The sequence below is a fragment of the Somniosus microcephalus genome, chromosome 1, assembly GCF_052327205.1.
Source record: "Somniosus microcephalus isolate GS21.2 chromosome 1, FLI_Smic_1.0, whole genome shotgun sequence".
NCBI lineage: Eukaryota > Metazoa > Chordata > Chondrichthyes > Squaliformes > Somniosidae > Somniosus > Somniosus microcephalus.
In genome coordinates this window covers 96,157,709-96,180,978 of record NC_140987.1, presented here as the reverse complement: position 1 = coordinate 96,180,978, position 23,270 = coordinate 96,157,709, and the positions used below count along the sequence as shown (strand labels likewise).

The following is a 23,270-nucleotide window of genomic DNA, read 5'->3' as shown; positions in this document are numbered from 1 at the left end:
GTGGGGAATGGGAACACATCGGGAATGCGGCACAACGCCCCCAACCTCCTACCAATTCTGCTGGGTCCGCTGGGTTAAAACCAACCCTCCAGTATCATTTGTGCTGAACCAGTCTGCGTTTTCACCAGCATTGGGAAAAAATGACCCCTTCCGATTCACCCCTTGAATAAAACCGGACAAAATTTTGCCAGGTTAGAACTGGAGAAACTTACGTTTAAAGTGAAGGTTCGGCATAGACTTAGATTTAACTTAGTGCTTAGGTTTAGAGTTCGGATTATGTATGGGGTTAGGGCTGGATTTAAGGCAAAGCAAAATTTAGGATTAAGGCAGGGTTTAGAATTGTGGTGAATTTATTTCACTAGTGACTTTATTTTCTTGAAATGCATGTGCAATTGGTTAAAGCCTTAAAAAGCCAACAGGGTTTTGGGTTTTATAAATTGAGACATAGTGTAGAACTCTTATCTAGCCAATTGTAGCCAGGTCATATCCAGCAATGGCTTCTCTTCCCAACACTGAACTGTTTGTTCCCTCTGGTTTCCCCCAAGGATCTATACTTGACCCCATCCTCTTCATTATCTACATGCTGCCCCTTGGCAACATCATCTAAAGGCTTTGGGTCAGCTTCCACATGCATGCTGACAGCACCAATCTCTGTCTCTTGTCCCCTCCATTGCCTCTTGTGTTGTTAATCTGCTTGTCCGACATCCGGTCTTGGATGAGCCACAGTTTCCTCCAGTTAACCATTATCGTCAGCTCCTGCCATAATATCAGTACCCTTGCCACTGATTCCAACCCCATCCTGGGCCTCTGTCTCAGGTTGGACCAGATTGTTCGCTACCTTGGCATCCTATTTGACACTGAGCTGAGCTTCTGATGCTATATTCTCTCCATTGCAAAGACCATTTACTTCTACCTCTGTAACATCACCGCCCCCCCTCCCACCCACCCCCAACCGGATACAGTAACCCATTTTCTGCTGTCACCTCCAGACTTGACTGTTCCAATGCTCTCCTGGCCTCATGTCCCCCATCCTCTGTATACTTCAGCTCATCCAAAGCTCTGCTGCCCATATCCTATCCTGCACCAAGCCCCACTCCCATCACTCCTGTCTTTGCTGACCTGCATTGGATCCCAGTCCTCTAACGCCTCAATTTTAAAATTCTCATCTTTGCGTTTAAATCCTTTCATTGCCATGCCACTCCCCATCTCTGTAACCTTCTTCAGCTCTACAACCACCCCCAAACTCTGCATTTGTGTTTGTACATAAATGTAAGGTGTTGTTGTTTAGTAAAGAAGTAATGATAAATTTGTTTAAAGCATTGGTTAGGCCACAGGTAGTATTGGGTGCCCCATTATAGAAAGGACACTAAAGCCACACAGAGCGTATAGCCAATTTTCACCAAATGATTCCAGGAATGAGAAATTATAGTTTTGAGGTGAGACTTTAGATATCAAGATGACTTCTACTGGAGCACAGGAAGCTTAAGAAAATTCACTGGGAGCCTTTAAATTTATAAAGGGTCTTTACCAGATGATTTTGTTGGAATTGTGAGGAATGGATGTGTTACGCGGGCTAATATTTTCCCCTGACATATGTCAACAGAAGGATTTTAAAATTTGGACAAGAACATAAGAATAGGAGCAGGAGTAGGCCATACGGCCCCTCGAGCTTGCTCCGCCATTCAATACAATCATGAATGATCTTTGACCTCACCTTCACTTTTCCGTCCGATCCCCATATCCCTTGATTCCCCTCGAGTCCAAAAATCTATCTATCTCAGCCTTCAATATACTCAACGGTTGAGCATCCACAGCCCTCTGGGGTAGAGAATTCCAAAGATTCATAACCCTCTTAGTGAAGAAATTCCTCCTCCTCATAGTCTTAAATGGCTGACTCCCTTATCCTGAGACCATGCCACTTAATTCTAGACTCTCCAGCCAGGGGAAACAACTTCTTAGCGTCTACCCTGTCAAGCCTCCTCAGAATCTTACATGTTTCAATGAGATCACCTCTCATTCTTCTACACTCATGAGAGTATGGGCACAAACTACTCAATCTCTCTTCATAGGACAACCCTCTCATCCCAGGAATCAATCTAGTGAACGTTTGTTGCACCGCCTCCAAGGCAAGCATATCCTTCCTTAGATAAGGAGACCAAAACTGCACACAGTACTCCAGGTGTGGTCTCACCAAAGCCCTGTACAATTGAAGCAAGACTTCCTTACTCTTGTACTCCAAACCCCTTGCAATAAAGGCCAACATGCCATTTGCCTTTCTAATTGCTTGCTGTACCTGCACGCTAACTTTCTATGCTTTGTGTACGAGGACATCCAAATCTCTCTGACTACCAACATTTAAAAGTTTCTCACCATTTAAAAAATATTGTTTTTCTATTCTTCCTATCAAAGTGAATAACACATTTCCCTATATTATGCTCCATCCGCCACCTTATTGACCACTCACTTGTATACTCTTTGGCTGGGATTTTCCGGGGTGGTTGCGGACGCGATCGGAGGTGGGTCGGGTGGGAAAGTTAATATTTTTGGGAGCGGGTCGGGAATCCACCGTCATCCTGCCCCCACGCGCCTTTCCCATGGGTGCGTTTGCCGGTGCGGCAGCGACCCGATCGGCATAGACGGGCGACCTAATTCAAATCATTATAACCTTGTTTACAGAAACTTTAGAGCCTTTTCCCCCTATATTTTAAATTTACTTGCGTGGCCATGGGAATCACACTGCTTGGGAACCACGTCTGTCAACCTGAGGTGGGAGTTAAGTGGCCAATGCTCCAGCTGATAAGTTGACAGCATGAAATGTATTATAAAAGCTCCCACCTGACAGCTGATCACTTTCCTCAGGTAGAAGATGTTGCTCACTGCATTCCCAGCACAGATTCTGCAGGCTGCAAGTCTTTGCAGCAAAGTCTCCATCCAGTGTCACCTCATTGGAAGAACCTCTCTCACCATTACATAAGAACATAAGAAATAGGAGCAGGAGTAGGCCAATCGGCCCCTCGAGCCTGCTCTGCCATTCAGTAAGATCATGGCTGATCTGATCCTAACCACCAATCTACTATCACAGAACCATCTCCTGAATCTAACAGAATTAGACACACGAAATAGGAGCAGGATCAGGCTACACGGCCCCTGGGCCCGCTCCGCTACCCACAGGGCCATGACCGATCCGAACCTAGACTCATGTCCAAATTCCTGCCCGCTCCCCGTAACCCTTAATTCCCTTTACTTCTAGGAAACTGTCTATTTCTGTTTTAAATTTATGTAATGATGTAGCTTCTACAGCTTTTTGGGGCAGCATATTCCATGAACCTACCACCCTCTGAGTGAAGTAGTTCCTCCTCATCTCAGTTTTGAAAGAGCAGCCCCTTATTCTAAGACTATGCCCCCTAGTTCTAGTTTCACCCATCATCGGGAACATCCTCCCCGCATCCACCCGATCCAACCCCTTCAGAATCTTATATGTTTCAATAAGATCGCCTCTCATTCTTCTGAACTCCAATGAGTAGAGTCCCAATCTACTCAACCTCTCCTCATATGTCCATCCCCTCATCCCCGGGATTAACCGAGTGAACCTTCTTTGTCCTGACTCGAGAGCAAGTATGTCTTTTCTTAAGTATGGGCACCAAAACTGTATGCAGTATTCCAGGTGCGGTCTCACCAATACCTTGTACAACTGAAGCAATACCTCCCTATTTTTATATTCTAACGCCCTAGCAATGAAAGCCAACATTCCATTGGCCTTCTTAATCACTTGCTGCACCTGCATACTAACCTTTTGAGTTTCGTGCACCAGGACCCCAGATCCCTTTGTACTTCAGTACTTTCCAGTTTCTTGCCATTAAGATAATAACTTGCTCTACGATTTTTCCTGCCAAAGTGCATAACCTCACACTTTCCAGTATTGTATTCCATCTGCCAAATTTCTGCCCACTTACTTAGCCTGTCTATGTCCCCTTGCAGGTTTTTTATGTCCTCCTCACTCACTACTTTCCCTCCCATCTTAGTATCATCTGCAAACTTTGATATGTTACACTCGGTCCCCTCCTCCAAATCGTTAATATAGATTGTAAAGAGTTGGGGACCCAGCACTGACCCCTGCGGAACACCACTAGTTACTGATTGCCAGTCTGAGAATGAACCATTTATCCCAACTCTCTGCCTTCTGTTAGATAGCCAATCCTCTATCCATGCCAGAATATTACCCCCAATCCCGTGATTTTTTATCTTAAGCAATAATCTTTTGTGTGGCACCTTGTCAAATGCCTTTTGGAAGTCTAAATACACTACGTCCACTGGTTCCCCTTTATCCACCCTATATGTTACTTCCTCAAAGAACTCCAGCAAATTTGTCAAACATGACTTCCCCTTCATAAAACCATGCTGACTTTGTCCTATTAAATTATGATTATCCAAATGTCCTGTTACTGTCTCCTTAATAATGGACTCCAAAATTTTACGTACCACAGATGTTAGGCTAACCGGTCTATAGTTTCCAGCCTTCTGTCTACTGCCCTTTTTAAATAAGGGCGTTACATTAGCAGTTTTCCAGTCTGCCGGGACCTTTGCTGAGTCCAGGGAGTTTTGGAAAATTATTACCAATGCATCCACAATCCCTACTGCCACTTCCCTCAAGACCCTAGGATGTAAGCCATCAGGTCCAGGTGATTTATCCGCCTTGAGTCCCATTATTTTACCGAGTACCACTTCCTTAGTGATTTTGATCGTGTTTAGCTCCTCCCCCCCTATAGCCCCCGGTTTGTCCAGTGTTGGGATATTCTTAGTGTCCTCTACTGTAAAGACTGATATAAAATATTCATTCAGTGTTTTTGCCATCTCCATATTTCCCACCATTAATTTCCCGGTCTCATCCTCTAAGGGACCAACATTTACTTTAGCCACCCTTTTTCTTTTTATATAACTATAAAAACTCTTACTATCTGTTTTTATATTTTTTGCTAATTTACTTTCATAATCTATCTTCCCTTTCTTAATCAATCTTTTTGTTATTTTTTGCTGTCTTTTAAAGTTTTCCCAATCCTCTATCCTCCCACTAGATTTGGCTACCTTATATGCCCTTGTTTTTAGTCGAATACTATCCTTAATTTCTTTACTTAGCCACGGATGGCTGTCTTTTCTTTTACACCCTTTTCTTCTCAGTGGAATATATTTTTTTTGGAAGTTGTAAAATAACTCCTTAAATGTACACCACTGATCATGTATCGTCTTACCCTTTAACCTATTTTCCCAATCCACTCTGCTCAATTCCGCTCTCATACCTTCATAGTCTCCTTTATTCAAGCTTAGCATGCTTGTTTGAGATCCAACCTTCTGTCATCTCTACTTCACCTGCCATTTATTCCATCAACATGGGTGCCAATTATACTGTCTCACCTTGGTCCTCAGAATCGGACCACAATGAGCCCCTGTAATGAAATCTGCTTGTCTTGCCTGTATTCGTTTTGCACTCATGTATATTACCCTCCCCCACACGGTGTATAGTTTCACTTCCTCTTCCCTGACTTCTCTGACTCATTCCTGTGAGCCAGTCAGTGTGTTGAGATGTTAGCTCTGATCTTAGTGATTAAAAGCCAACTTGTTAAAGTCTATGGTCTAGAAATTCAGTTTGGGCCCGCCAGCTCGCTTGCGCCCAGAAGTTACCGCTGCGCACGGAGCCAGTTGCGCCCGCCGGAAATTCAGTTTCAGCGCCCCACGTCGAAGCCGGCCGCTATTCAAGGGTTTCGGCGCCCCCGCTTGGGGCGCTGAAACTGAATATCGGCGCGCTAGGTGCCGCAGCGCCACCCGCTGCGGAGCGGCAGGCTGCGGTACTGCAGGCCTTCCTCCCTCTTTTAAGGGGGAGGTGCCTGCAACAGCGAGATCGCCGCTCGCTAGTGCCGGCAAATGAGCCCGGCACCACGGAGAAGTGTCGGGCTCCTGGAAAACAGCCGGCAATGCCGCGGGGGGGGGGGGGGGGGGGGTGGGTGGAGGAGGCCGGGGAAGGAGGTGTGGGCAGGCGGCCGCCGAAAAAGCGGCCGGCCGCACATCCACCTTAACTCGCCCCACTAACGCTACAGTACGGCCCCGTTTTCTGATCGCTGTTTGCGGCCGCTGCGGAAGAGGCGGCCGCAACTCAATATGGCGGTCGGGCCGGTAGCGGGGCACTGCGCACACCAATGACGTCATCGGTGGCGGCGCAGCGCTACTGGCTAACGCCGCCATTACCGCAGCGCTGAATATCGGCGAAAGCTCAGCAAGTGGCGCAAAAGCCCTCTTTGGACGAAAACTGGGCGCAAAGCCTACTGAATTTCTAGCCCTATAACTTCTAGTTTTGTGGTTATTGAAGGCACATCAATTTTAATCACTAAAGAATACTAGGATGGATCGACTCCTAAAACCAGAGCATCTGGACTTGGATCCACATTCTGCTGAAGCATCAAATCAATTTGGACACTGGCTCAAATGCTTCGAACTCTTCGCGAGGGCCTCATCCGCTAGCGAGGTAGATAAACTGAGTCTACTGACTACTCGCGTTAATCATCGGATTTATTCGTTCATCCGGGACGCCACCTCTTACACGGAGGCCATCACTATCCTGAAGGCCCAATACCAGAGGCCAGTAAATGAAGTGTACGCCAGACATCTGCTGGCTACACGCAGGCAGCAACCTGAGGAATCAATGGACGATTTCTTACAGGGCCTAAAGGACTTGGTCCGGGACTGTAACTGCAAGGCCGTGACGGCCAACGTGTACTCTGATGAATTGGTCCGCGATTCCTTCATCACGGGCCTCAAATCGAATTATATCCGGCAGAGACTGCTGGAGAAGGAGGTCCTGGACTTAAAAAAGGCAGTGGCCACTGCGCGATCACTGGACATGGCCCAGAAAAACTCTGACTCTTATTCTTCCGGCCATGCGGCCCTCACCGCCTCATGTGCGCCGAGCGGGCTGCCATCTTGGAATCAGCCATCTTCCCCATCCAGGTCTCAGATCAGCTCTACACCGCCGGAGTCCCCACACAGTTCACCCAGGAGTCCTACTACAGCGGCAATGTCTCGAGGCCCGAAATGCTACTTCTGCGGCCAGGCCAAGCACCCCAGACAACGATGCCCAGCGAAGGACGCTACATGCTTCAAATGTAAGAAAAAGGGGCATTTTAGCAGTCTGCAGGGGGAATCCGATTTCCAACTCTGTCACCGCCTCGTGCGTGCCATGCGGGCCGCCATCTTGGGATCCGCCATCTTTTCCTGACTCAATGGCCACCCAGGGCCCAACAGTGGCTTCGATCACGGTGGATCAATCCAGGCCACACCCGTTGACAAAATCTATGATGGACATACAGGTAAACGGGAATTTAACGAAATGTTTAATTGACTGTGGGAGTACCGAGAGTTTTATCCACCCTAGCCTGGTACGGCGGCACTCATTAACGGTAACCCCTACACGGAGCAGAATTGCTATGGCTGCTAAGCCCCACACTTTGGACATTTTGGGCTACTGTGTGGTAACACTGACTGTAAAAGGCACGGACTACAAGGATTTTAAACTTCTCGTGATGCCAGAACTCTGTGTTAATGTAATCTTGGGCCTGGACTTCCAGTGCCACCACGAAAGTGTCACGCTAGCATATGGCGGGTCCCAGCCGCCACTCACAGTCTGTGGCCTATCAACCTTAAAAATCAGCCCGCCCTCTTTATTCGCTAATCTCGCTCCGAACTGTAGGCCCATAGCGACCAAAAGTAGACGGTACAGTCTGGAAGACAGACACTTTATCAAGGCGGAAGTGGACAGACTCCTGCGGGAAGGCATTATTGAATGCAGTACCAGTCCGTGGCGTGCCCAAGTAGTCATAGTTAAAAATAGCGAAAAGAAACGGATGGTAATTGACGACAGCCAGACTGTTAATATTTATACCCAGCTGGACGCCTACCCTTTACCCCGCATATCAGAAATGGTCAACCAGATTGCGCAATACCGAGTCTTCTCGACTATCGACCTCAAATCCGCGTATCACCAGCTCCCCATTAGAACGGAGGACCGCCCATACACCGCCTTTGAGGTGAACGGACGCCTCTACCATTTTCTCAAGAGTGCCCTTCGGGGTAACAAATGGGGTCTCGGTCTTCCAACGTGAGATGGACCGCATGGTTGACGAGAATAAACTACAAGCTACCTACCCCTATCTGGACAATGTCACTATCTGCGGGCACAACCAGCAAGACCACGATCTAAATCTTGCGAGATTTTTAAAAACTGCCCTAAAGCTGAATCTAACCTACAACGAAGACAAATGTGTCTTCAACACAACCCGTCTCTGTATCCTCGGCTGTGTGGTGGAAGATAGGGTAATTGGACCGGACCCTGACCGATTACGCCCCCTAAAGGAACTGCCCCTGCCACACAATCCCAAAGCTTTAAAAAGGTGCCTGGGATTTTTTTCGTATTATGCCCAATGGGTGCGCAATTACTCTGATAAGGCCCGACCCCTCATTAAATCGACGTCCTTCCCACTATCAGCTGAAGCTCGGGAGGCTTTCACCAGTATCAAACAGGACATTGAAAGGGCTGCACTGTGTGCAGTGGACGAAAGCATTCCCTTTCAAGTCGAAAGCGATGCGTCAGACTTTGCCTTAGCTGCGACCCTCAATCAGGCTGGGAGACCTGTGGCCTTCTTCTCCCGAACCCTTCAGGGACCTGAAATCAGGCACTCTTCTGTCGAGGAGGCACAGGCTATAGTGGAGGCAGTGCGGCACTGGAGATACTACCTAGCTGGCAAACGTTTCACCCTGCTCACCGACCAGCGGTCGGTGGCTTTCATGTTTAATAACAAACAAAGGGGGAAAATCAAGAATGACAAAATACTCAGGTGGAGGATCGAACTATCCACGTTCGACTATGATATTATGTACAGGCCGGGAGCCCTTAATGAACCCCCAGACGCCCTATCGCGGGGAATGTGTGCCAGCATTCATACGGACAAATTACAGGGTCTCCACAACGGCCTCTGTCACCCAGGGGTCACCCGACTATACCATTTTATAAAGTCCCGCAATCTGCCCCACTCCATCGAGGAGGTCAGGGCAATGACCAGAGCCTGCCGCACCTGTGCGGAATGCAAGCCTCGTTTCTACAGGCCTGACCGCGCACACCTTATCAAAGCCACACGGCCATTCGAGCGCCTAAGTCTGGACTTCAAGGGACCCCTTCCCTCTGCCGACCGTAACGTATACTTCCTCAATATCATCGATGAATATTCCCGATTCCCCTTCGCCATTCCCTGCCCAGACATGACCAGTGCCACGGTCATCAAGTGTCTCTGTAATCTATTCTGCCTGTTTGGCATGCCGAACTACATACACAGCGATAGGGGGACGTCATTTATGAGTGACGAACTGCACCAGTTCTTGCTCTCAAAGGGGATAGCCACTAGCAGAACCACTAGCTACAACCCCCGGGGTAATGGACAAGTGGAAAGGGAGAATGCTACTGTTTGGAAGGCTGTCACGTTAGCCTTAAAGTCAAAAGGCCATCCGACCTCCCGCTGGCAGGAAGTCCTCCCAGACGTGCTCCACTCCATAAGGTCTCTGTTATGTACAGCCACTAACGCTACCCCTCACGAAAAGATGTTTGTTTTCCCCCGGAAATCCACCTCGGGCATATCTCTACCCGCGTGGCTGACGTCTCCGGGGACAGTACTATTGCGGAAGCACGTGAGAGGCCATAAAACGGACCCCCTTGTGGAAAAGGTACAGCTCCTCCATGCAAACCCTCAATACGCCTATATTGAATACTCTGATGGGCGAGAGGACACTGTTTCCATAAAAGACCTCGCTCCCTCGGGGAGCGGAGAGAACGATGAGAGACTACCCGAGGAAGACCTACACCAAAAAGAGACAGGACGCCCAGAGGTATCAATACCCAACTTTAACCTGGAGAACACTGCAGATAACCTGGAAGACACTGCGGAGGCCCGGACAGCGGAGGAACCAGAACCCACTCCCCTAGAGGCACCCCAACCGGCTTTGCGCCGATCACTGAGAACCGCGAAACCTCCTGACAGACTCACTTATACCAACTTTTAAGAAACATCACCCCGATGGACTAAATCTAAAGAAGGGGTGAATGTAATGAAATCTGCTTGTCTTGCCTGTATTCGTTTTGCACTCATGTATATTACCCTCCCCCACACGGTGTATAGTTTCACTTCCTCTTCCCTGACTTCTCTGACTCATTCCTGTGAGCCAGTCAGTGTGTTGAGATGTTAGCTCTGATCTTAGTGATTAAAAGCCAACTTGTTAAAGTCTATAACTTCTAGTTTTGTGGTTATTGAAGGCACATCAGCCCCAAAACCAGCAGCACCAACAACACCACCACCAACCTTCTCCGCAATCACCTGATGCTGCACAGGACAGAGGGCATCAGCACCCAATCACATTGCTGCCCGGGAGGCCAGGGATGGCTTCATCATGGCCAGATTTACTTGACGCTGTACACCCATATGGCTGCCACATGATGCGCCAGGTTGGCACCACCCCACACCAACACCATAAAGCATCCCTGCAATGACCAAGCCATTGTTTTCACACTCACCACCATTGTTGGAGGTACCATTATGTCTCACCATTCACTGCAACACACTAAGTCACTTCCAAAGGTGCACACAAATGTGTCCAAGACGGGAATGTGGTGAAAATAAAGATTTTTATGTTTGACAGCACATTAACGGAAACTTTACATAAACATTGGATAAAACACCCAAGTGGCTACCCTTGTGAATGTACCTGTGTGTCATCTTTCTCTTCCGTGTGCTTCTACGAGGTGCTAGTCCTGTGGCTTCAGCAGAGGTAGAGACAGCCTGCTCACTTCCCTGCTGCTAAGGAGCTGGAGAGGCACCTTGCTGTACATCAGTGGGGCCATGAGGACTCATATCTACCTAGAGAGGAGGTCTATGAGCCTCTGTCATCTATTCTCCATAGATAGCCATCTATTCTCCATAGAGACCATGTGCTCCTGAGTGACGCATTAGCTGCTCCAGGTAGGTGGCCATCCTATCTATGGAGGAGCCTACAGTCGCCATCGCCTGCAACATGGTGGTGCTCGTGTTGGAGATGGACTCCTCCATTCTCTTAACATTTGCAGACATTGCGCTTGCAAAACTTGTCAGAGCCCTCTGCACTTCTTCCTGCACCTCCAGGATCGCCCTCTTTCTGGATGGTCCCCCAAGGCACAGCGTCTGCATGCAGCTGAGCAGAGCTAGGAGTGTCCTGTGCCCTCTGGCGAGGACTCTCCACTGCTGTCCCTGTCTTGACCATCTGCTCTTGTTCACTTGTGAGCTGTGAGACACCAGGTGACAACACTACTCTATCTCACGTGGGACCCACCCAGGTGTGCGTATCTGCGCTGGTGCTGGGTGCGCTTATGTCTGGTGACCGTGCGCTCTCAGAGGCTGCAGACTCCTCTGAGCAGTCGTTTTCCTCTTCCTCCTGGACAGTGGGGGTGAGGGGGGGCCTGTGGGAGAGTAAAGAGATGAATTAGACATGTCATATGAAGAATGAGTACAAATAACATTATGCACATGATGACCATTCACTGGCTGCTGACATCCATCCCCATATGAGTAACTGATGTATGCCATGTAGCTATATGATATGTAATTTTGTCACCAGGTTGCTGAGATGTCCACCTCTCTCCGTCTCCCACCTCCAGCTGCTCGGCGACTCCAAATATTTCTAAAGCAGCCTCCTCTGCTGTTGTAAGGTTTGCAAATGATGGAGGGCCACTGCCGGTTCTCCCCCTCTCCCTCTTATTTTGGGCTCTCTTTTCCTGCAAGGAGGGAAAGAAGAGAAGGTTGAGTGAGAGTGATGGAATGAGTGTAAGGAATGGATGGTTTGATCTTTATAGGGAGACTATGATGGAGTGCGGTGCCAAAGCCAAGTGGCCTCCTTGTGTGTTAATTGGTATGATTGCATTAGGATGAGGGTGAGTGTGAGGGGTGGCTAGTGAGATGGGGATGTGATAATGTAGATAGAGAGGGATGGGTGGACGTGCAATGTATGTTGGTGTGAGTAAGGATGTGTAGGAGCAGGGTTGGGAAGGCAGAGTGATGGGGATGTAATGAGAGGCACAGCAGGATGAAGTTGAGTGTGGCTTTGTACTCACGTTTCCTCATCTAATGAGATCATTGAAACGTTTGCGACACTGCACCCAGGTCCTCCTGAGAAAAGCCCTGCTGGTGACCTCCTCTGCAATCTCCAACCAGGCTGTTTTGGTCTCCTGGGGAGGTCTCTTCTGCCCATTGGAAGGGAAGAGAATCTCCCTGCATGCTCCGACTCCGTAAGCATATGGAGGGAGTCATCAGAGAACCTGGGTGCAGCCCTTTGCCCTGTACAGACATTGTCAAAGTGTTTGCAGCACTCCAATGTTGTAGTGCACGGACCACACTATGTTACATTAATCTGCAAATGTAATGTGGCCATGGTCCCTTTAAAGATTCCGGCTGAAAACGCATCATGAATGACGTCACCAGACCCGCACCATTTAATTAGGCCAGGTAACGGGCAGGGCGGGCTTAATAGGCCCTATTAATGTAAAGTCGTTCTGTGGAGCGGGTTGGAGCCATCAACAGGGTCACGACCTGCCTCGGCCACCGCCCACACTGGACCCGCGCAGGTAGGGAAAATTCCAGCCTTTGTGTCCTCCTCACAGCTTACATAAGAACATAAGAATTAGGAGCAGAAGTAGGCGGTACAGCCCCTTGAGCCTGCTCCGCCATTCAATACAATCACGAATGATCTTCGACCTCAACTACACTTTCCCGCCCAATCCCCGTATCCCTTGATTTCCCTAGAGGACAAAAATCTATCTATCTCAGCCTTGAATAAGCTCAATGATTCAGCATCCACAGCCCTTTGGGGTTGAGACTTCCAAAGATTCACAGCCCTCTGAGTGAAGAAATTCCTCCTCATCTCAGTCTTAAATGGCCGATCCCTTATCCTGAGACTATGCCCCTTAGTTCTAGACTCTCCAGCCAGGGGAAGCAACCCTGTCAATCCTCCTCAGAATCCTATATGTTTCAATGAGATCACCTCATTCTTCTAAACTCAAGAGAGTATAGGCCCAATCTTCTCAATCTCTTCTCAAAGGACAACCCTGTCATCCCAGGAATCAATCTAGTGAACCTTCATTGTACCATCTCTAAGGCAAGTCTGTCCTTCCTCAGATCAGGAGATCAAAACTGTGCAAAGTACTCCAGATGTGGTCTTACCAAAGCCCTGTACAATTGTAGCAAGACTTCCTTACTCTTGTACTCCAACCCCCTTGCAATAAAGGCCAACATGCCATGTGCCTTCCTAATACTGTAGCTTGTTGTGCCTGCATGCTAACTGTGTTTCCTGTACGAGAACACCTAAATCTCTCTGAACACCAACATTTAATAGCTTCTCACCATTTAAAAAATATTCTGTTTTCCTATTCTTCCTACCAAAGTGAATAACTGTCCCACCCAGCTTTGTATCGTCAGAAAATCTGGATACATTACACTTGGTCCCTTCATCTAAGTCATTAATATAGTTTGTAAATAGCTGAGACCCAAGCACTGATCATTGCGGAACCCCACTAGTTACAGCCTGCCAAGCTGTGAATGATCTGTTTATCTCTACTCTCTGTTTCTTATTATCTATTAACCAATCCTCTATCCCTGCAAATATATTACCCCCACCCCCATGAGCCCTCATCTTGCGCAACAACCTTTTACGTGGCACCTTATCAAATGCCTTTTGGCAATCCAAATATACTATATCCACTAGTTGCCCTTTATCTACCCTGCTAGTTACATCCTCAAAAAAACTCTACTAAATTTGTTAAACACGATTTCCCTTTCATAAAATCATGTTGACTCTGCCTAATCATATTCTGATTTTTGAAGTGCCCTGTTACCACGTCTCCTTAATAATGGATTCCAGCATTTTCCCGACGACTGGTGTCAGGCGAACTGGCCTGTAGTTCCTGTTTTTTTCTCTCCCTCCTTTCTTGAATTGTGGCATTACATCTGCTACCTTCCAATCTGCTGGGTCCATTCTAGAATCTAGGGAATTTTGGAAGACAACAACCAATGCATCCACTATTTCTGCAACCACCTCTTTTAGAACCCTGGGATGTAGGCCGTCAGGTCCAGGGGATTTGTAAGTTTTTAGTCCTATTAGTTTCTCTATTACTTTTTCTCTTTGCTGGTTTCCAAAGCTCTCCCAATCCTCAGGCTTACTACTATTCTTTGCAACATTATAAATCTCTTCTTTTAATCAATACTATCCTTAACTTCTTTAGTTAGCCACGGATGGATCACTTTTCCCACAGAGTTTTTATTTCTCAATGGAATGTATATCCATTGAGAATTTTGAAATATTTCTTTAAATGTTTGCCACTGCTTATCTACTGTCATACCTTTTAATCTATTTTCCCAATCTACCTTAGCCAACTCGCCCCTCATCCTATGTAATTGGCTTTATTTAAGTGTAAGACTAGTTTCGGACTCTCAAACTTAATGTGAAATTCTATTATATTATGATCACTCTGCTTCAGTGGATCCTTTACTATGAGATTACACTGTCTCATTACACAATACAAGATCTAAAATAGCCTGCTCCCTGGTTGGTTCCAAGTACTTTGAAAAAATTGTACTGCAACATTTACATAAACTTTTCTTTTCTGAAAAAATAATAAATTGCTCTTTGACCTTATGTGACTGAGAAAGTACTGATGAATTCTTAAACTTTTCACAGAATCAAAGATAATGTGGTAGGTGAAAAGTTGTGAGCAGTGTCAAATATTTAATGGCAGGGTCAACCGTTACACAGCCAGAGGAGGGAGAATACCCATTTGTAATAAATACCACTTTAAGGACTGATTGGGTCCTCCAGTTCATTCCAATGACAACATTGACAGGGAGCAGCCCTGTGCGTCCCTGAGATTCCACTGGTTGCAAAGGTGTCCAAAGCCTCCTAACTATGGGAAAATTTGCTATCAGTTAGGTATACTGCATATTCTACAAATTTAAAATTGATGATGAAAAGACATAAAGCGCTCCTGTCTGTCAGTGGAATCACCTGAACAGCCTGGTGGCAAGAAGGACTAACATGTTGGGTTTCTGTTGAAGTAAAGTATTTAAAAAAAAATTAAAGCCATACATTTTTAATATATTGTTTAATCAGATAATAGGATCTTTCTTGTCGTTTAATGTCTAGGCAGAATGTGAAGCTTACACCATATAGCTGTTTAAAGTGTTTTTATACACAACACTCAAAATATTTGCACCTGATTCTTTATCTTTCCCGAATTCAGTAGACATTTCTAGAATATTATATTTGCAAATGTTACACAACATAAAAATATCTGGAAAACTGCAAATGATAGTCAACATTAAAAGTTTACTAAAATAACTCTCAGTGTAGCTTACCAAGGAACTGCTGATGGTGTTGACTCTGTGCGACAATGGTTTGCTCTGCAGAGTTAGGAATCTGTTGGCCACTTCCTGTGAAGCCATCTCCTATTCCATCCAACTTCTGCATAGGTTTATATCTGAGAAACAATATTACCAATACTGATATTTTAGAATGAAAAACACTAGAATAAAAGAATTAGAAAAATGTGAAATTCCCAAGAATCCCACCTCGAAAAGAGAAACAAGAGTGAGAACAAAGTGGAGCCTCAAATCACGATAAACTTTTCATTTCCCTGTGTGCAATGACAACACAGACGTACGTAAGAATGTAAGTCAAGAACAAGAAAAGGCCATTCAGCCCATCAAAGCTCATCCCTCTAGTACAGCAGCTCTCACATCTTAGCATTCAACTGTATTTCAAACATTGCAAGTGTTTTTGTCTTTACCACCTGCCTGGCAGGTTATCCTAAACATTTAGCACTCTTCGAGTAAAGAAGTTCTTCCTAATAAGTTTTAATTTCTCAATAATTTAAATTGATACCTCTATTACTTTATATTAAGCCAGGAAAGTAGAAACAATGTGGGTTTCAATCACCCAACACCATCTTATATACTGTAACTCAATAAGGTCTCCCATTAAGTGGGTTCCCCCATTAAGCGGGTTCCTTCTAGAGTGTTAAGTCTAGATTTTCCTCACTTGTAGCAGTGGTATTGCTGAGGCCAGGTGCAGAAATGAGTGGATGTCACACTCTCCAGAAATGGCCTGGATTTGTAGCTCGCATTTTCTGGTGATGGAAACACCCACCTATTTAAGGGAAATGGTATGCAGGATCGACATACCCTCAAATTAATATTTTAATATGTATCTGGGGCATGTTGGACCTGCATGCCATTTCCTATTGTTCTGGCATTCAGGGCACTTGAAATTGGTATCCAGGGTTGCTAAGTGGCAGTAAATATTCTGGAGATCATGGAAAGGACACAATAATATAAAGATAAGGGCTTTCCTTTTTTCTTCCTGTTGGCACTTAGGTTCTCAGGAAAAGACGTGGTGCCTGGTAATCAACAGAGGTTTGTGTTATGGCCACTCATATTTACTACATACATAGATGATCTAGACATAGGCACTTAGAGAACAATATCAAAATTTGCTAATACAGGAAACTTTGGTTTATCCGGAGGTTATATGTCCGGAATATTCGATCTAACGGCAAAAATCAGGAGCCGTTTTTTTTAGTTCTCGTTGCTTTTTTTCCCCCCAGTCAGGCACTGCAAGGTCTGTAGCTATAGCAACAGCTTCAGCTAGAGATGCTTGCAGCTGCAGCCGACTGTTTAGAAGCTGTTGCTAAGCAACAGTGTTTGTTGTCAGATACGGAGATGAAAACCTCCGTATGCTTCAACATTAACTTTGCATGTCCGGCAATTTTGATAGATCGGCAACAGCTCGGTCCCGTCGGTGCCGGATATCACAAAGTTTCCTGTAACACTAAATTGGGGTGGTGCAATAAAGGTTGTGAAAGACTAAAGGAGGACATGGATAGGATAACGGGATGGGCAAATAAGTGGCAGATGCAGTCCAATATCGAAAAATTGGAATGGTTAAGATTTTAAAGAGTAGAGGAGCAGAGGGATCTTGGTTCAGATACACATTAAAGGTGGCAGCGCAAATAGTGCTTTTTTCAGTAGAGCTGTGAATGTTGAAAGGTGACCTGATAGAGAGGACTTCAAGATCAAGAAGCTTTGCAATAAGGTAAATATTGATAGATCACTTTCACTGGTTGGCATCATGGTTATACAAGGTCAAAAGGTAGTAAATAGATTAGAAAAAAATCTCTTTACACAAGAGTAGTTAGAATGTGGAATTCTTGGCAACAAACTATTGTTGAGGCAGAGTCGATAAATAAATTAATTTAAAAAAGAATTAGTTAATGCTTGAAAAAGAAGAATATGAGGGCACTGGGTGTAGGAGAGTGAAATTAGATGAGGTCGCTCATGAGGAGAGAAACACAGGCACAGATTGGATGGGCTGAATGATCTGTTTCTGTGTTGTAATGTTATAGCATTCTATGTACAAAACCATTCTGTTTGCAATAGTCTAGGACATGAATCAGTTTCCAACAAAAGGAATGTTTAGAATTTAATGAATAATTGAATGTAGATTAGAAAATCTTACTAGTGTTATTTTGGAATGGGTTTGCATTCTTTCACCCAAGGAAAATTACTTGCTGCGTCACAAAAAGTGAATGCTATCCAACAAAGCCCTCTCCTTCCTGTGAGCCTAAGTGCTACTTTCTCCTCTCCTGTACTATGAGGATATGACGGATAAGACAGAAAAGTACCAAACTGGGCACAAACCGAATTTATGTTTCAACTTAGCACATGCTGCTTGGCTAAATGTAAATCGAGAGATTTGAATCCATTGTTTTGATATAATCTGGAAGTTACTGGAATCTATCATCAGAGACAGAGCGACTGAGCACTTGGATAAGTATGAGCTGATCAAAGAGAGTTGGCATGGTCGAACTGAATGGCAGAACAGACTCAAGGGGACTCAATGGCCTCCTCCTGTTCCTATCTTCTAATGCTCCTAATCATCTTACCATAACAAAGGAACAGGAGTACGCCATTGAGCCCTTGAACCTGCTCCGCCATTCAATGAGCTCATGGCTGATCTGAGATATAACGCCATATACCTGCCTTTGGCCCATATCCCTTAATACCTTTGGTTAACAAAAAGCTATCAATCTCAGATTTAAAATTAACAATTGATCTAGCATCAATTGCTATTTGCAGAAGAAAGTTCCAAACTTCTACCACCCTTTGTGTGTAGAAGTGTTTCCTAATTTCACTCCTGAAAGGTCTGGCTCTAATTTAGACTATGCCCTCTAGTTTCTTTTTTGATTTGTTCTGGGATGTGGGCATCGCTGACAAGGCTAGCATTTATTGCCCTCGAGAAGGTGGCGGTGAGCCGCCTTCTTGAACCACTGCAGTCCTTGTGGTGAAGGTACTCCCACAGTGCTGTTAGGGAGGGAGTTCCAGGATTTTGACCCAGCGACGATGAAGGAACAGCAATATATTTCCAAGTCAGGATGGTGTGTAACTTCGAAGGGAACGTGCAGGTAATGATGTTCTAATGCACCTGCTGCCCTTGTCCTTCTAGGTGGTAGAGGTTGCGGGTTTGGGAGGTGCTGCCGAAGAAGCCTTGGCGAGTTGCTGCAGTGCATCTTGTAGATGGTACACACTGCAGCCACAGTGTACTGGTGGTGGAGGGAGTAAATGTTGAAGGTGGTGGATGGGGTGCCAATCAAGCGGGCTGCTTTATCCTGGATGGTGTCGAGTTTTTTGAGTGTTGTTGCAGCTACACTCATCCAGGCAAGTGGAGAGTATTCCATCACACTCCTGACTTGTGCCTTGTAGATGGTGGAAAGGCTTTGGGGAGTCAGGAGGTGAGCCACTCGGCACAGAATACGCAGCCTCTGACCTGCTCTTGTTGCCACAGTGGCTGGTCCAGTTAAGTTTCTGGTCAAAGGTGATCCCTAGGATGTTGATGGTGGGGGATTCGGCAATGGTAATGCTGTTCAATGTCATGGGAAGGTGGTTAGACTCTCGCTTGTTGGAGATAGTCATTGTAGGGCACTTGTGTGGCGCGAATGCTACCTGCCATTCATCAACCCAAGCCTAAATGTCATCCAGGTCTTGCTGCATGCGGGAATGGACTGCTTCATTTTCTGAGGCGTTGCGAATGGAACTGAACACTGTGCAATCATCAGCGAACATCCCCAATTCTGACCTTATAATGGAGGGAAGGTCATTGATGAAGCAGCTGAAGATGGTTAGGCCTAGGACATTGCCCTGAGGAACTCCTGCAGTGATGTCCTGGGGCTGAGATGATTGACCTCCAACAACCACAACCATCTTCCTTTGTGCTAGGTATGACTCCAGCCAGTGGAGAGTTTTCCCCAATTCCCACTGACTTCAGTTTTACTAGGGCTCCTTGATGCCACACTCAGTCAAATGCTGCCTCGATGTCAAGGGCAGTCACTCTCACCTCACCTCTGGAATTCAGCTCTTTTGCCCATGTTTGGACCAAGGCTGTAATGAGGTCTGGAGCAGAATGGTCCTGGTGGAACCCAAACTGAGCATCAGTGAGCAGATTATTTGTGAGTAAGTGCCGCTTGATAGCACTATCGACGACACCTTCCATCCCTTTGCTGATGATTGAGAGTAGACTGATGGGGTGGTAATTGGCCGGATTGGATTTGGTCCTGCTTTTTGTGGACAGGACATACCTGGGCAGTTGTCGGGTAGATGCAAGTGTTGTAGCTGTACTGGAACAGCTTGGCTAGAGGCACGCTACTTCTGGAACACAAATCTTCAGCACAACAGCCGGGATGTTGTTGGGGCCCATAGCCTTTGTTGTATCCAGCAGCCATTTCTTGATATCACGTGGAATGAATCGAATTGGCTGAAGACTGGCTTCTGTGATGGTGGGGACCTCAGAAGGAGGCACAGATGGATCATCCACTCAGCATTGGTTGCAAATGCTTCAGCCTTGTCTTTTGCACTCGTGTGCTGGGCACTGCCATCACTGAGGATGTGGATATTCATGGAGCCTTCTCCTCTTGTTAGTTGTTTAATTGTCCACCACCATTCACGACTGGATGTAGCAGGACTGCAGAGCTTTGATCTGATCCGTTGATTGTGGGATCACTTAGCTCTTTCTATAGCATGCTGCTTCCGCTGTTTAGCTTGCATGTAGTCCTGTGTTGCAGCTTCCCCAGGTTGGCACCTCATTTTTAGGTACTCCTGGTGCTGCTCCTGGCATGCTCTTTTGCACTCCTCATTGAACCAGGGTTGGTCCCCTGGCTTGATGGTAATGGTAGAGTGAGGGATATGCCGGGCCATGAGGTTACAGATTGTGGTGGAATACAATTCTGCTGCTGCTGATGGCCCACAGCGTCGCATGGATGCCCAGATTTGAGCTCTAGATCTGTTCTGAATCTATTCCATTTAGTATGGTGGTAGTGCCACACAACACGATGGAGGGTGTCCTCAGTGAGAAGAATGGACTTTGTCTCCACAAGGACTGTGCGGTGGTCACTGCTACCAATGCTGTCATGGACAGATGCATCTGCGACAGGTAGATTGGTGAGGACAAGGTCAAGTAGGTTTCTCCCTTGTGTTGGCTCTCTCACCACCTGCCGCAGGCCCAGTCTGGCAGCTTTGTCTTTCAGGACTCAGCCAGCTCAGTCAGTAGTGGTGCTACCTAGCCACTCTTGGTGATGGACATTGAAGTCCCCCACCCAGAGTACATTCAGTGCCCTTGCTACCCTCAGTGCTTCTTCTCATGGTGTTCAACATGGAGGAGTACTGATGCGTCAGCTGAGGGAGGGCGGTAGGTGGTAATCAGCAGGCGGTTTCCTTGTCCATGCTTGACCTGAAGCCATGAGACTTCATGAGGTCTGGAGTCAATGTTGAGGACTCCCAGGGCCACTCCCTCCCTCCCATATACCACTGTGCCGCCACCTCTGGTGGGTCTGTCCTGCCAATGGAGGAGTCTGGGACATTGGCTGAAAGGTATGATTCTGTGAGTATGACTATGTTAGGCTATTACTTGACTAGTCTGTGGGACAGCTCTCCCAATTTTGGCACAAATCCCCAGACGTTAGTGAGGAGGACTTTGCAGGATCGACTGGGCTGGGTGTGCCATTGTCATGTCCGATGCCGGTGTCTAGTTCGATGCCAGGTGGTCTGTTCGTTTTAATTCTTATTATTGTTTCTCGTAGCGGTTTGTTACAACTGAGTGGCTTGCTAGGCCATTTCAGAGGGCAGTTAAGAGTCAACCACATTGCTGTGGTTCTGGAGTCACATATAGGTCAGACTAGGTAAGGATGGCAGACTTCCTTCCCTAAAGGGCGTTAGTGAACCAGAAGGGTTTTTACGACAATCCAATAGTTTCTGGGTCACCATTACTGATGCTAGCTTTTTATTCCAGATTTATTTAATTAACTGAATTTAAATTTCCCAGCTGCCGTGGTGGGATTTGAACTCACGTCTGCGGATCATTAGTCCAGGCCTCTGGGTTACTAGTCCAGTAAAATAACCACTATGCTACCGTTCCCGTTGCCTAGTCCTAGAATCTCCAACCAGCGGAAATAGTTTCTCTCTATCTACCCTATCTGTTCCCCTTAATATCTTAAAAACTTCGATCAGATCACCTCTTAACCTTCTAAATTCTAGGGAATACAACTCTCGTAACTTAACCCTTGGAGTCCGGGTATCATTCTGGTAAACCTACGCTGCACTCCCTCCAAGGCCAATATATCCTTCCTGAGGTGTGGTGCCCAGAACTGCTCACAGTGCTCCAGGTATGTCTAACCAGAGTTTTGTACAGCTGCAGCATAACTTCTATCCTCTTGCATTCTAGTCCTCTAGTTACAAAGTCCAGCATTCCATTAGCCTTTTTTATTATTTTCTGTACATTATAATGATCTATGTACCTGGACCACACCCCCTGCAAGTCTCTTGAGACCTCCACTGTTTCTAGCTTTTCACCATTTAGAAAGTACTCTGTTCTATCCTTTTTAGGTCCAAACTAGAACTAGGGGGCATAGTCTTAGAATAAGGGGCTGCTCTTTCAAAACTGAGATGAGGAGGAACTACTTCACTCAGAGGGTGGTAGGTCCATGGAATATGCTGCCCCAAAAAGCTGTAGAAGCTACATCATTACATAAATTTAAAACAGAAATAGACAGTTTCCTAGAAGTAAAGGGAATTAAGGGTTACGGGGAGCGGGCAGGAATTTGGACATGAGTCTAGGTTCGGATCGGTCATGGCCCTGTGGGTAGCGGAGCGGGCCCAGGGGCCGAGTAGCCTGATCCTGCTCCTATTTCGTGTGTCTAATTCTGTTAGATTCAGGAGATGGTTCTGTGATAGTGGATTGGCGGTTAGGATCAGATCAGCCATGATCTTATTGAATGGCGGAGCAGGCTCGAGGGGCCGATTGGCCTACTCCTGCTCCTATTTCTTATGTTCTTATGTAAAGTGGATGACTTCACATTTGCCGACAATGAAATCCATTTGCCACAGTTTTGCCCATTCACTTAATCTATCAATATCCGTTTATAATTTTATGCTTTCATTTACACCGCCTACAATGCCGCCTATCTTTGTGCCATCGGCAAATTTGGATATATGACTTTCTATGCCATCATCTAAGCCATTAATAAAGACTGTGAATAGTTGAGGCCCCAACACAGATCCCTACGGGACACCACTAGTCACATCCTGCCAATTAGAGTGTCCCTACTCACCATCTCCTGCCGCTCAGCCAATTTCCTAACGAGGTCAATAATTTGCCATCAATTCCATGAGCTTCTACTTTAGTTAACAGTCTCTTATGTGGGACCTAATCAAATGTCTTCTGGAAGTCCATATAAATAACATCCATAGACATTCCCCTATCCACTACTTTAGTCAGCTCCTCAAAAAATTCAAATACATTTGTAGTAATGGTGTTACAATCATTAATCCTACACAAAGAAATGGAACACATTTACAGTTGCAATTCCATCAATAGCAACTGTTGCTAAAAGAACTCTATCCAATTAACAAAATTGCATATTATAGTAAAGAAACAATGCCCTGGAATGATTTGAAAGCTATAATCCAATAGTGAGATACAGATGATACTTAAAAAACTTTCCCAGTTTCTGATGTCATCTGAACTCGTCAGATTAGATGGCTGTTTTGCAATCTCATTTGGGTATCTATGATTCTCTATTAGCTAAAGGTGGTTGACAAGCAGTGCTATTACCATTA

The 23,270-nt window shown here is 46.0% G+C and overlaps 1 protein-coding gene across 1 annotated transcript in view; it reads right to left on the bottom strand.

Annotated features, from left to right (window-relative positions):
- The window catches only part of LOC147124242 (transcription factor RFX3-like), a 157,978-nt gene that overhangs the window by 92,200 nt on the left and 42,508 nt on the right, over window positions 1-23,270 (bottom strand). Inside the window, exon 6 of the mRNA XM_085984118.1 lies at window positions 15,465-15,586. Within this exon, the coding sequence (XP_085840244.1) occupies window positions 15,465-15,586 (122 nt within the window). The remainder of the gene's footprint in view (window positions 1-15,464; window positions 15,587-23,270) is intronic.